General features: G+C 39.1%; 1 protein-coding gene across 1 annotated transcript in view; it reads left to right on the forward strand.

Moving 5' to 3' along the window:
* LOC135214475 (probable helicase with zinc finger domain) overlaps positions 1 to 12,558 on the forward strand; it is a 78,900-nt gene that overhangs the window by 35,777 nt on the left and 30,565 nt on the right. Inside the window, exons 3-4 of the mRNA XM_064248822.1 lie at positions 6,572 to 6,758; positions 7,523 to 7,709. Of these exons, the coding sequence (XP_064104892.1) occupies positions 6,572 to 6,758; positions 7,523 to 7,709 (374 nt within the window). The remainder of the gene's footprint in view (positions 1 to 6,571; positions 6,759 to 7,522; positions 7,710 to 12,558) is intronic.

Consider the following 12,558-nt stretch of genomic DNA (forward strand, 5'->3'; position numbering starts at 1 on the left):
AGTAACAATAATAAGTCATGAAACATCAAATTATATACAGGGCACAGTCATTTTACCCAACATTGAAGAAGAAGGACTACCCTCAAAACAATTGATACTTGACTCCCTTAAGTTAAGACACAATAATATACATGATTTAGAAGTCTACTCAATTCCAAGTAGGAAAGATAAAAATAAACAAATTAATATTGCAAAAGTAAAATTTACAGGCCAAGATCTCCCACTCAAAATCAAAATTCTTGGACAAAATAGAGAAGTGCATCCATTTATACCAAAACTACTTCAGTGTAGTCAATGTTCAAAGTATGGGCACACATACAAAAAATGCCATATAAAAGCAGCATACGCAATGTGTGCATCAGACACCCATACTACTAATTGGAAATGTAAATCCCCAAAGTGTGCATAAACTGTGGACAATCCCATCTCACAAAATGTAAGGAATGCTCCTTTTATCAATACAACACAGAGCTCCAGTTGTTGATAAATAGAACAGGAATGTCAGTCAAAGAAGCTAGACTCGAGCTAAAAGTAAGAGGAGTCAGTAATCCATCTAAAAACCAGTCTTTTGCAAATATAACTAAAAATCTAAATATTGATCACATTAATAACAAACAACAAGATAATATAAGGGTACAACTGATTCTCATATCAATAATACTGAGCCCCAAAACAAGCATGTTTATATATCCACTAGTACCACCACTAACACTGAAGATTCAGATATCCATGGAAAAGAACTTCCAATGGAAGAGGAGTCAAATAATAATAATAATTGAACTGACAAAAAGAAAAGAATAATGGAACAAACCCCACCTAAGGGAAAAAAAGTGAATATTGAAAATTACAATCAGTCCAAAGAAACTCCAACTACACCAGGTGAACATTTTAAAAAAGATATTGTACTAACCTCATCACTAGTGGAAATACACAATTACCCTCAATGCCAATCAAACAGCCAACATCTGGACAGTAAAGAATAAATTAATCACTCTTTACAATTCCTAACAGATAATAATAATGAAAATCATACCATTAAACCAAACCAAAATATAACTATCACACCCCAACCATCCACAAGACCCAAATATTCCACTAACAAAAAAAAAAAAACAAATAACCTCTAAAACCAACAGTCCTTATCACTACAGAAAAGGACCAATAGAATTACAAACCAGAAATTTTTAAAGCTAGATCAAATACTTCTGAACCAATTACTAACTTCACCAAACATGCTTCATCTTGTGGTTGTAATGAGTGCTGTGTAAGTACATATAACCAACTAACTACCAACACAGAGGACACAATACGAAATTGTATAGACTATTTTATTAAATTTTTGGAAATGCCCTTTAACACACCAACATGAGAATGAATTATATTCTGAATCCTTGAAATACAAAAAGGAAATTATAGAATAAAAAATAGACATTAATATTCAATTATGAAAAACAAACAACTGCTGAACCTAATAACCAACATACAAATACAACAATTAAAAAATCACAAATAAATTCAAATGCATATAAACTTTGAGGCAAAGTAGAGTCGGCAATGAATTTACAGAATTTAACACCAATTCCTCTCAATAGTGGAATATAAAATTATTCAATGGAATATAAATGGCCTCTTAACCCGATTACGTTTGGGTGAATTACAAAGAATCTTACGTGGGTGAATTACAAAGTATCTTAAGAGACCACAACCCAATATGTATATGCTCACAACACATAGGATCTAACCCCGCAAACCTTTGACAGTACAAAATTGCTTGTTATTCACCAATCATCCCCTATAAACTCCCTGTTTGTAGAAGCAGGTATATTACCCCTAAAACATCACCGCAAATTGATAACTATGCATAGGGTGTTGATCGTGTAGACCAGTGTGGCAGGGTAAATCAAAGGCAGACATAAAAACTGTGTTTATTTACCTCTCAGTCCCAACCTGACAAGTGCCTACATCATTTCCAATCGCTTCCCTTTTCCGCTCACAACATAAATATAAACAAACCTCACAAACAAATGGCGAGTGCAATGCGCAACATTGTACACAAACATTCTCACCAAAGTTAACATATTCCCCCTCTTTTGAAAGAAAGAAAAAAAAAAAGAAATCCATGTCCAAAGCAAGAAGCATTATATGGCATAGGAACAAAAATAAAATTATCTACTTATAAAATCTATTTAAGATTTCAGGGATCCACTCTCAAACACTTTACCTATTCTCAAAGAATTTACCCCCCTTTTTGGTTAACACATCAGCCAACTGTGCATTTGAATCTACCTAAAATATCTTAAACTCGCCATTCTGAACTAATTCTTTGAGAATAGCTATGTCAATTCTCAATCTCTTTTCTGAAACATTTTTTACATAGTACACATTCTCATAAAGTGAACGGTTATCCACATAGAGTTCCACAGGCAGATTTCTCTTTCCATCATACAATATTTGGGACAACATGTTTCCAATATAGTAAGCCATATGCACTGCCTCAGCGGCTGCTAGTGTGTCTGCTGTAAGAGTGCTTTTTACAACCCTTCTGATTTTCTTTGACTCCCAGTATAAAGGACAACTGTTTCCATTTTCAACCACTAAGGAAATCACAAAGCCCCCAGCACTACTAAATCCATGGGGGAGATTGCCATAAGAAGCATCACTGTAGACAACCAACTTAAACTTACAACTGTCTCCCAGCCCTGGGAAGTACATACAGATCTCAAAGGTACAGGCTTTTCTTAGACATTTGTTTGCCTCAATCAGATCTTTTACTTTAGGGTTATTTATTTTACAGCTAAGTTCCAACATATCATATGCCAAGTCAGGTCTTGAATTCGTGGATAACCACCCTAGTTGGCCTACTAGACCCCTAAAGTTCTCCTTTTCTTCTTCATTACACTCCATATTCTTATTTAATCCTCTCTCAGCACTTACAGTTATAGATTCAAGAGATTTACAATACTCATTTTGATGAAGTGTGACACCATGATTATTCTGCACAATATCCAGGCCAATGTATCTGAATATATGTTCCCTAACCTGGAAATGATTTCTGATTTGTGCAATGACTGCACTTTCAAATTTGTTTATTCCTCCCCACAAGAAATCTTCTACATGCATCAAAAACATACCACACAAATCTCCTTCATAATACCAATAGAATGCTGCAGGGTCAGTTTTCACCTGATTACATCCCATCTTGAACAGGAAAGTCTTCACTGTGAGATACCATTTTCTAGCAGCATCATTAAGACCATATACACATTTTTTTATTTCCATAACACATTATCATCACAGCCAGCTTCAACAGGTGGAGTAAGATACACTTCACGCTCAAACTGTTCACTTTGTAGGAATGCAGCCTTAATATCAATTGAATTCACTGCCCATCTTTTGGAAGACAATATACCAACAAAGGACCTCAACACTTTCTTGCTAACAGTGGGAGAATCTGACTGGATTTCTTCTTTTTCCTCAAAACCTCTGGCAACTAGCAGTGCTTTAATTTTCTCTTTCCCATCACTGACTTTCTGTGTTTTCACAAGCCATTACGATTTCACTGGGTTCCTGTATTTCATCTTCTAAAACTGGTACCCATTTTTCTACATCTCTGTTCCAGTCAATGGCTGTTAAATGTCCATCTTTTTGTTCAATATTTCTCCAACTCTATATTTTCCTTTAGATTTTCCAGCGCGGCTGTGAACAGTTCCTATCTGCCATTCATTAGACTCTTTCAGCAGGAATCTTATTCTCTGTCCAATATTTGGAGTACTCTTAATTGTTAAATTATCTTCAGATGAAGTGATCTCAACTTTGGTTCTCTTGTTCTTCATCTTCATTTTTTTCTTTTGCATTATCTCCCAAGGTCATCATTATTTCTTCTGTTTTATTCCAGGCATCTTTCTCATCCCTCAGTGGAAGGCAATAGTGTCCTGAGGAAGTGCACCTCAATTTCAACTTTCTTTCATGAATTTCTGCAGTATCATTTTCTAAGTCCAATATCATTTGTGCTCTCTTCATTGATTTTTTACTGAATAAAAGGGGAATATAGAGCAGTTCACCACATCTGCTATTACACTTGCTCTGTCACCTACAATGTTCACTGGAAATTTTACTTTCATCATTGACTTACAAACATTACCATCACCAAACCTAAACGTTGTTTCACTTTCTTCCTCTTCTATTTGCAATTTTTCTTTGTCTGACAAAGACTGTGTGTAAGCTTTCAGCCAATCACTACCACACACTGTAGAACTGCAAGCTGTGTCTAGGATAGCACAATTAATAGATTCTGTCATCAACACTGACATCATTTTTGGATTTTCAATAACAGAATATAACTCTTCTTCCTTTACATTACTTACATACACTTTTTTGGACATGCTGGAGACAGGTGGTACTCTGATCCACATAAATAACATTTCCTAACCTTACCATATATGTCAACTGAGTTTCTCTGTTATTTGTTTCACTTCTGTTTACTATGCTTCCTCTTCCTCTGCCTCTAAACCTTCCCTGTCCTCTTCCACGTGTAATAACATTTACCTCCTCCGTGCTAAATACTGGTTCAGATTTTATCACCACAGCAGGGGCTCTCACTCATGTTTGACGCTGCACCCAATGATAACACTTCCCGACTTCCAAAAAATTTCCTAAGGGCTTACATGCAATCAAACATTTTATCCGTTTCACTAACGGACACTGCTGTCAACACTATTTGTTTATCTTTAACCTCTAGCCCTGCACTGTCTAGTAACTTAATGCTAAAATGCATTTTGGTGTACTTATTTTGTACATCTCCAGAACTGTACTTCTCTTCACAAATTCCAAAATATACTTCTCCATTGTATGTTCCTTTTCCTTTTTGTAGCTGTGAAACCTTGTCCATGCCTCATATGCTGCAGACATCTCATCCTTCTTGCACCACTTGTCCAAGTGTTGAAGCAAAACTTTCATTCCATCTTCGACTGTCAACTTATCAATATCCACTTTCTCGAAAATCATGCTCCTTACCTCGCTTCCTTCTGGGAATGACAGGGCAACAACCACAGCCTGTTTCTTTTTCTCAATGCTTGTAACAAGCTGCCATGCTTTTAGCTCTTGTTTCCAGAGGTCATAGCCCTTATCAGCACCGAAAACTGGCAATACTAGCCTACCGCCACATTCCCTGACGCTACTCATGTTTACGATGTGTTAGCCTATCTTCTAAACTAGTACTTGCAATCCCCTCTTTCCTGCCACAACCACGCTCTGCTACCATTTGTTGATTGTGTCGACCAGTGTGGCAGGGTAAATGAAAGGCAGGCGTAAAAACTGTCTTTATTTACCTCTCAGTCCCAACCTGACAAGTGCCTACATCATTTCCAATCGCTTCCCCTTCCCGCTCACAACATAAATAAAAACAAACCTCACAAACAAATGACGAGCGCGATGCGCAATGTTGTACCCAAACATTCTCACCAAAGTTAACGTAGGGGTCTTTCCCTTCAAGCAGGAACATTTCCCGCTGCTACCTGCTTTCTGAATTATAATCAGATTAGAAAACCATATTGCTAGTAGCTCTTTCCCACAAAGAACCAAATATTTAATGAGTTCACCTAATATTAAACCAATTTTCCATCCAGCAATGGAATTCCCACCACCCTGGACTTTGAAAAGAGTAAAAATATGTACTGCTCTATCATATCTTCTAAAAAGAAATATGGTAAACACAGAAATGTACCGCCAACATGCGTTGCAACTTATGATCTCTACGGATGGATAAAAAAGCAACACTGGAGTCTGAGCTTCAACATTCTCAAAAGATAAGTTAGTTAAGATAAGTCTTCACCCAATATCATCAGTATGCACAGCTGAACTCGCAGCCATATAAATAGTACTAGACATAATATGTATCTGAGAAGAGAGTGATTTCCACCATAATTTTCAGTGATTCACAAAGTGCTATGATGCTATTAACAAGTACAAGTCTACAAATCACCTTGTACAAGAAATCCAAATAAAAATACAGATTACAGTTACAGGTCAGACAGTATCATAACAAATAGGAACAAATTCTGAGTATACTTGTAAAATATTTACTACACATTCTTGAATGGGAAGTTGGGACAACATTCCCTTTTACCAACTCAAGCAATACTGTATCTCTCCCAGCTCACTCTGACTCTTGTACAGCAATCTGAAGTTACCAATAGTGATAAATGGCACTTTGAACATTTTTCCAGCAAAATCCCTGAAACTATATGGTGGCAAACCTTGAACTTATATGTGTGTAGGGGGTTAAATTTATACAGGACAGTTTTAAAAGGTAAATAAAAAGATAATACATGACCAAAATAGTTATTTTCTTGAAGAACTTTTCAGAATTATTGACTTATTGGTGGTGTTGTGGGGTAGGTACATTAGACCAGTGACTTACCAGTAGTCATGTAACTGAAAGCTTTGTTTGGGGGCCTGATTAGTGCAAGGCAGAGAGTTATACAGGTTATCTACTTATGATTTATCAAGGAGCATAGGAAGTCAGCTGCTCTATCCGTAACTGAGCAGTAAAACTTATGGGTTCTTTTTCCAGGTGTATGAGGTATGCGAACAGGTTGGAGAAATTGTCAAACACTGGCCAGTTGAAGATTGGGGTCCTATTGCTGAAGGATCCATTGGTGTTGTAACACCGTATGCTGATCAGATGATTCGGATAAGAGCAGAGTTGAGAAAACGCAAGCACCATAAGATCAATGTAGAAAGAGTGTTAAATGTACAAGGTACTCCATGTTTTTTTTATTGAAATATTAGTTTGTAAGAGCAGGCAAGTCTTAATCATAGCCTACATTAGTGTTTCATTGGTATGGTGTGTTGACCATATTGAAAAGCTTGTGATGATTTCCAAAATTTTTGCGCTTATTCATTTTTATTCTTAAAGGTAAATGAAAAGTGAAAATGAAATAAATGATTGAGACTTTATAGGGAGGTGGTGGTGTCTCAAACCTTGCCTGTGGCAAATCAAACACACTTAACTTTCATATATTAGTTATGTAAAGAATCTCAATAATTTATCCATATTATATTGAATGGAATCCCCCCAAAATTGTAGATAAATAGTTGAATTAATCTAAGAGTTTTCTATTGATGAGATCATTTGCAGTCATCAGAATCTTGAGGGTTGATTTTTGCATTTCAAATTGTGATGTTACCAGTTAATGCCTTTATCAGCTGTTTATTGGTAATAGATTTTAGAAGATAAATCCACTTTCATGCTGATTCATGATTTTTTTGACAAGGGTGGCATACAAATTGCTCCTTAATTTATTAAGGAACAAACACATTATAAAGATTGCAAAAAGAGAATATTATATTATTAACCAAAGTTTTATCTTAATTTCTTTTCTACTTGGGGGAAAAATTTTGAGTTCTAAATGCCTGATTGCTTTTTCTGTAACAGTGTTATGTGAATTTTTCTAAAACTTAGTAAATTGATATAAAATCTAGATGGCTCATTCTTATACAAAATCTGTCTTGATTATTTCAGGGAAGCAGTTTAGAGTTATTATCTTGTCAACTGTCCGAACGAGACACACTTGCAAGGCAGGTGATGATGAATTAGATTTTGGCTTTCTATCAAATGCTAAGCTGCTCACGACTGCCATTACTAGAGCACAAAGTTTGGTTGCTGTTGTTGGAGATCCTGTATCTCTCTGCTCGATTGGCAAGTGCAGGTCAGTTCTGAGATGCAGCATATGTTTTTTAACCCTCTTACGCCGAAGCCCTAAAAATCAAAACCTCTCCCGTATGCCGGGGCCGGTTTGGAGTGAGCGCGGAAGCGGAAAAAATCATTTTTTCAAAAATTCATAGCGTGCTTAGTTTTGAAGATTAAAGAGTTCATTTTTGGCTCCTTTTTTTGTCATTGCCTGAAGTTTAGTATGCAACCATCAGAAATGAAAAATATCATTATCATATGTAAATAATGCGATATATGGTAGCGAAAAAAAAAATTCATACATAATTGTATTCAAATCACGCTGTGCAAAAAACGGTCTAAGCTAACGAGTTACTTTTTTTTCGTTGTATTGTACACTAAATTGCAATCATTTTGATATATAATACATTGTAAAACAATAAAAGCAACACCGGAAAAATATTATCACAAAATGATGTACAAATTCGTAACGCGCGGACGTAAATTTTTTTTTTTTTTCAAAAATTCACCGTAAATCTAAATATTGTTCTAGAGACTTCCAATTTGTTTCAAAATGAAGACAAATGATTGAATATTATAATACTGTAAGAGTTTTAGATTAGAATTGCAGATTTCGACCATTTCGGACGAGTTAAAGTTACCTAATGTTGAAATTTTTATATATATATTTTTTTATATGCACATATTTCGGAGATGGGAAAAGCTACAACCTTCAATTATTTTTTATTGTATTCTTCATGAATTTGCACACATTTTGATATATGAAACTCTATAAAACGGCTAATATGAAAAGGAGCAAATATTAGGATAATGCGATGTACGCATTTCGGAGACTTGCGGCCGCGAATCGGCGCGCGGAGGGAAGTTAAATATATTTTTCAAAAATTCACCATAAATCACAATATTGTTCTTGAGACTTCAAATTTATTTCAAAATGAAGATAAATGACTGAATATTACTAGGCCTTAAGAGTTTTAGCTTACAATTGCATTATTAATAAACATTACCTTAATATAATTTATCTAGCCCTAAATCCCCAAAAACCGCACCAAAATTTACCACATTGGCAACCCTGTTACCTCCTATTCTGTCCGCCAGTTGGCAACACTGTCGTTGACAGATACGAAAAACCTTCCCTCAAATCAGTTGTTAACGAGCGCCCGTGTTGTTTACATCACGGCCGCTCTTTATAAATTTCCTTAAACATTTTTTGCCTTTAAAGCTTTCATTATTTGTTAAATGAGACTTTATATGAATTACCACTCACGCATTACATCACATAGTGAATTAACTTTGATTTCTGTAGTGGTTCTTATCTTAAATTACGAACTTTTGCGCGACCCGGAACTACTGACCTGTCCAATTCTACAATGGATTACCAAGAAATTACGATGCTTCCTTCTGCCAGCAACATCAGGAACTGCCCGGTTTGTGGGACAAGGATGAGTAGCAGGGAGTATGAACCACATGACATTTGTAGCTCTTGTCGTGGACAGGTTTGTGACTGACTTCTCGTTGTGACGTATGTAAGCCCTGGTCTGACGAGGATATGACTGCTTATATGAAACGCCAAACAATCTTGCAGCGTAAAAGATCGGTTAAGGAGAAAAAGAAATCAATTGCTAGAACTGTATCTAACGAATTCTTTGACTTGGGCGCTCATGATTCTGGCTCTTCGGTTTCGGTATCGTACGACTCCGACTCCGAATTAATTGATGCTTTGCCCCTGTACAACCGGTAATTAGTGAAGTTATTCTGATGTAGATTCGAAGATTTTGGCAATGGAAACTACCTGGAAACAGAACTTTAAGAAATTACAGCTTAGTCTAGATAGAGATATTTCTGCTAAGTTTAACAATCTGTCAGAGAATTTTCAAGAAGCCTTTACTAGAATGTCTAACACACTTTTAGATTCATTTTCAGCTCCTCGTCAGGTACCTGTCGACAGCACCATGGGTAACGGTGCGACAGATACCCCGCTTGTGAACCCCGTCGTGGCGAAGGCCTAGGGGGGATCCGGTCCGGGCAGGTGCCTAACGAATCTTTACCCAACGTGTCCCCTGTTAGTCCCGTAACAGTGCCAAAGGGCGCTTATTTAGGAGAAGGGGGGGAGGGATATTAGTGTCAGACCTAAGATAGCTAGTCGTCAGGATTTTACTTCAGAGGAAGTTTCTAAGTTAGGATCTGACGATGATGATGATGCGGATTCGTGTGATATTGATGTTTCCTCGAATGGATGTCATGATGTAGAATTCAAGAAACTTTTTGATTTAATTTTGAGTTTTTCTTCCTCAGGCGAGGCCTAAAGAGCAGAAGCAGCCTCCGCCTCGTTGTATTACAGAAGGGATTTTTCTTGACGGTCCTTCCCGGTCACGGGAATTTTTACGTTTTCCCTTTGCCCAGAGGTTCGCGAGAGTGAGGGCGGACGTTGCCGCTAAATTTTCGAAGGTGATCGGGGAAGGGAAGAGGAAGCTCTCTTCTCTTCTACGACACCAGAGAGGAGTTTACCAGGTGGCGGATGATTCTTCATTCTCTCGACCCCCCAAGCCAAATCCTGATTTTGTCCGACTTTCAGTCAACCCTTGCCTTCTAAGGCTTCGGTCTCTGTCTCAATTGAAGATTTTATTGCTATGGAGGCTGTTATGAGCTCCTTACAAGAAGCTCAATCCTTCAATATGTGGGTCCTCGGAGGGCTTTTAATGTATATCAAGGACTCCGGGTTTGTTCCTCCTGATGCTCCTCTTTTTGAGAATTCTGCTCATCCATTTCAATCGCTTCTGTACATCAGAACGAGCTTGCTGCTTCAATGCAGGCCTTTCTTGTTTCTCTAAGGCGTAACCTGTATTTGTCGCAGTTACCCTCCTCTGTATCGGAGATTCAGAGAACCCGTCGTTGTCCTCTTCTCCTTTTGGCGATTTTCTTTTCGATATTTCTGTGCTTTCTGAGGTTTTGAAGGAACATCAAGGTGATGCCTCTTCCCAAGCTCACTGGGCCTTATCAAGAGCTTTTTCCTCTGGTCTTCCTCCCGTTCCTTCAAGGAGTAAGCGTAAGTTTAGGACCAGATCTGTACCTTCTGCTCCAGCCCAACAACCTCCTTCTGGCTCTTTTTTCCAGAGTACATCTCAGTTGCTGGTCCTCTTCTTCATCTGGTGCTCACCCTTTGAAACGCGGGAGAGGTTCTTGGCGTGGCTCTAAGGGCAGAGAAAGAGCTCAACCTCCAGGAGGACCTTCTTCTTCTTCTTCTTCTTCTTCCTTGTCTTTGCGTAAGAATTTTCGGAAGTAGGAGTCATCACCTTGCCTGGAGACCGCAGTAGGAGCTTCTCTCTCCCGCCATTGGTCAGCTTGGCAGGGAGAGCGGTGGATGCTTGGGTGGTGGAGGTCCTGAAGGAAGGTTTACGAGATCCCTTTTGTTTCCAGACCTCCACTTTCCAATCGTCCTCTCGAGTTCAGCAGTTATTACCCGCACTCAATCAGGGGTCAAGCCTTGGAGAAGGAGCTTCGGCCCTCTTGGAGAAGGATGCCATAGAGCGAGCTCCTCCTTCTCCCGGGTTTTACTCTCGGATGTTTGTAGTTCTAAGGCCTCGGGTGCCTGGCGCCCCATCATAGATCTTTCGGTTTTGAACAATTCATTCTAAAGTCCAAGTTCAGGATGGAGACGGTCCAGACTGTTCTTTCATCCGTCAGGAGGGGGGACTGGATGATTTCCATCGATCTGCAGGATGCTTATCTGCAAATCCCCATCCATCCAAGAAGCAGACCTTACCTACGGTTTTTCATGGACTCGGGAGTTTTCCAGTTCAAGACCCTTTGTTTCAGCCTCACCACTGCTCCACAGGTCTTTTCTCGGGTGATGGCTCCTGTTTCAGCTATTCTGCATCAGTTAAACGTAAGGATGCTTCGGTATCTGGACGATTGGCTAGTCCAGGCCGAATCTCTAGAGAAATGTCTCCGGTCGAGGGAGATAGTTCTGTCTCTGTGTCGAGTTGGGCATTCGTGTCAACTTCGACAAGTCAATCTAATCCCTTGCCAGATCATGACTTATCTGGGGATTGTTTTGAATTCCCAGATTTTGAGGTTTCTCCCGCTCAGAAACGGATAGACAAGCTTCTGAGTCTGATCGAAGAAATTTTTGTCCTCCGTAACGCAGCCAGTTTCTCTTTGGAGGTCTCTCCTGGGCCATTTGTCATCCCTCATCCAACTGGTTCCCGGAGGTCGTCTCAGAATGAGGTCCCTTCAGTCGACACTTCGCCAGTCATGGGATTTCGTGTCCGAGGACACGATAGTCGCCTCTTCTCCACAATGTCAGAAGGATCTCCGTTTGTTGGATGCAAGTTCAACCGCCTTCAAGTCAGGGACATCTCTTCTTTCAGTTCCTCCGGACCTAATGTTTTGGTCAGACGCCTCAGATCAAGGTTGGGGCGCACACCTGGGCTCCGAAGCCGCTTCGGGCCTTTGGTTAGAGGAGGAGAGGAGCATGTCAATAAATTGGAGGGAACTGAGGCAGTGTACCTAGGCCTTCTTTCATTTCAGGAACAACTGTTGGAGTCGGTTGTCGCGATCTTTGTCGACAACACCACAGCAGTCTCGTACTTGAGAAACCAAGGCGGCACACAGTCGGATCTTCTCACTCAAGCAAGCCCGATCAATCCTGTGTTGGGCAGAAGACAGGGGGATTAACGTTGGTCCCTCAGTTTATCCTGGGCCATCACAACGTCTTAGCAGACGCCTTGTCGAGACCGAACGAAGTTCAAGGGTCGGAGTGGACACTTTGCCAGGAAGTCTTCGACAGCCTCAGGAAGAAATGGCCTGTCACAGTCGATCTGTTTGCCACCCCACTGAATTTTCGGTGCCAGATATTCTTCGCCCCT

The sequence above is a fragment of the Macrobrachium nipponense genome, chromosome 45 (genome assembly GCF_015104395.2).
Source record: "Macrobrachium nipponense isolate FS-2020 chromosome 45, ASM1510439v2, whole genome shotgun sequence".
Taxonomy (NCBI): Eukaryota; Metazoa; Arthropoda; class Malacostraca; order Decapoda; family Palaemonidae; genus Macrobrachium; species Macrobrachium nipponense.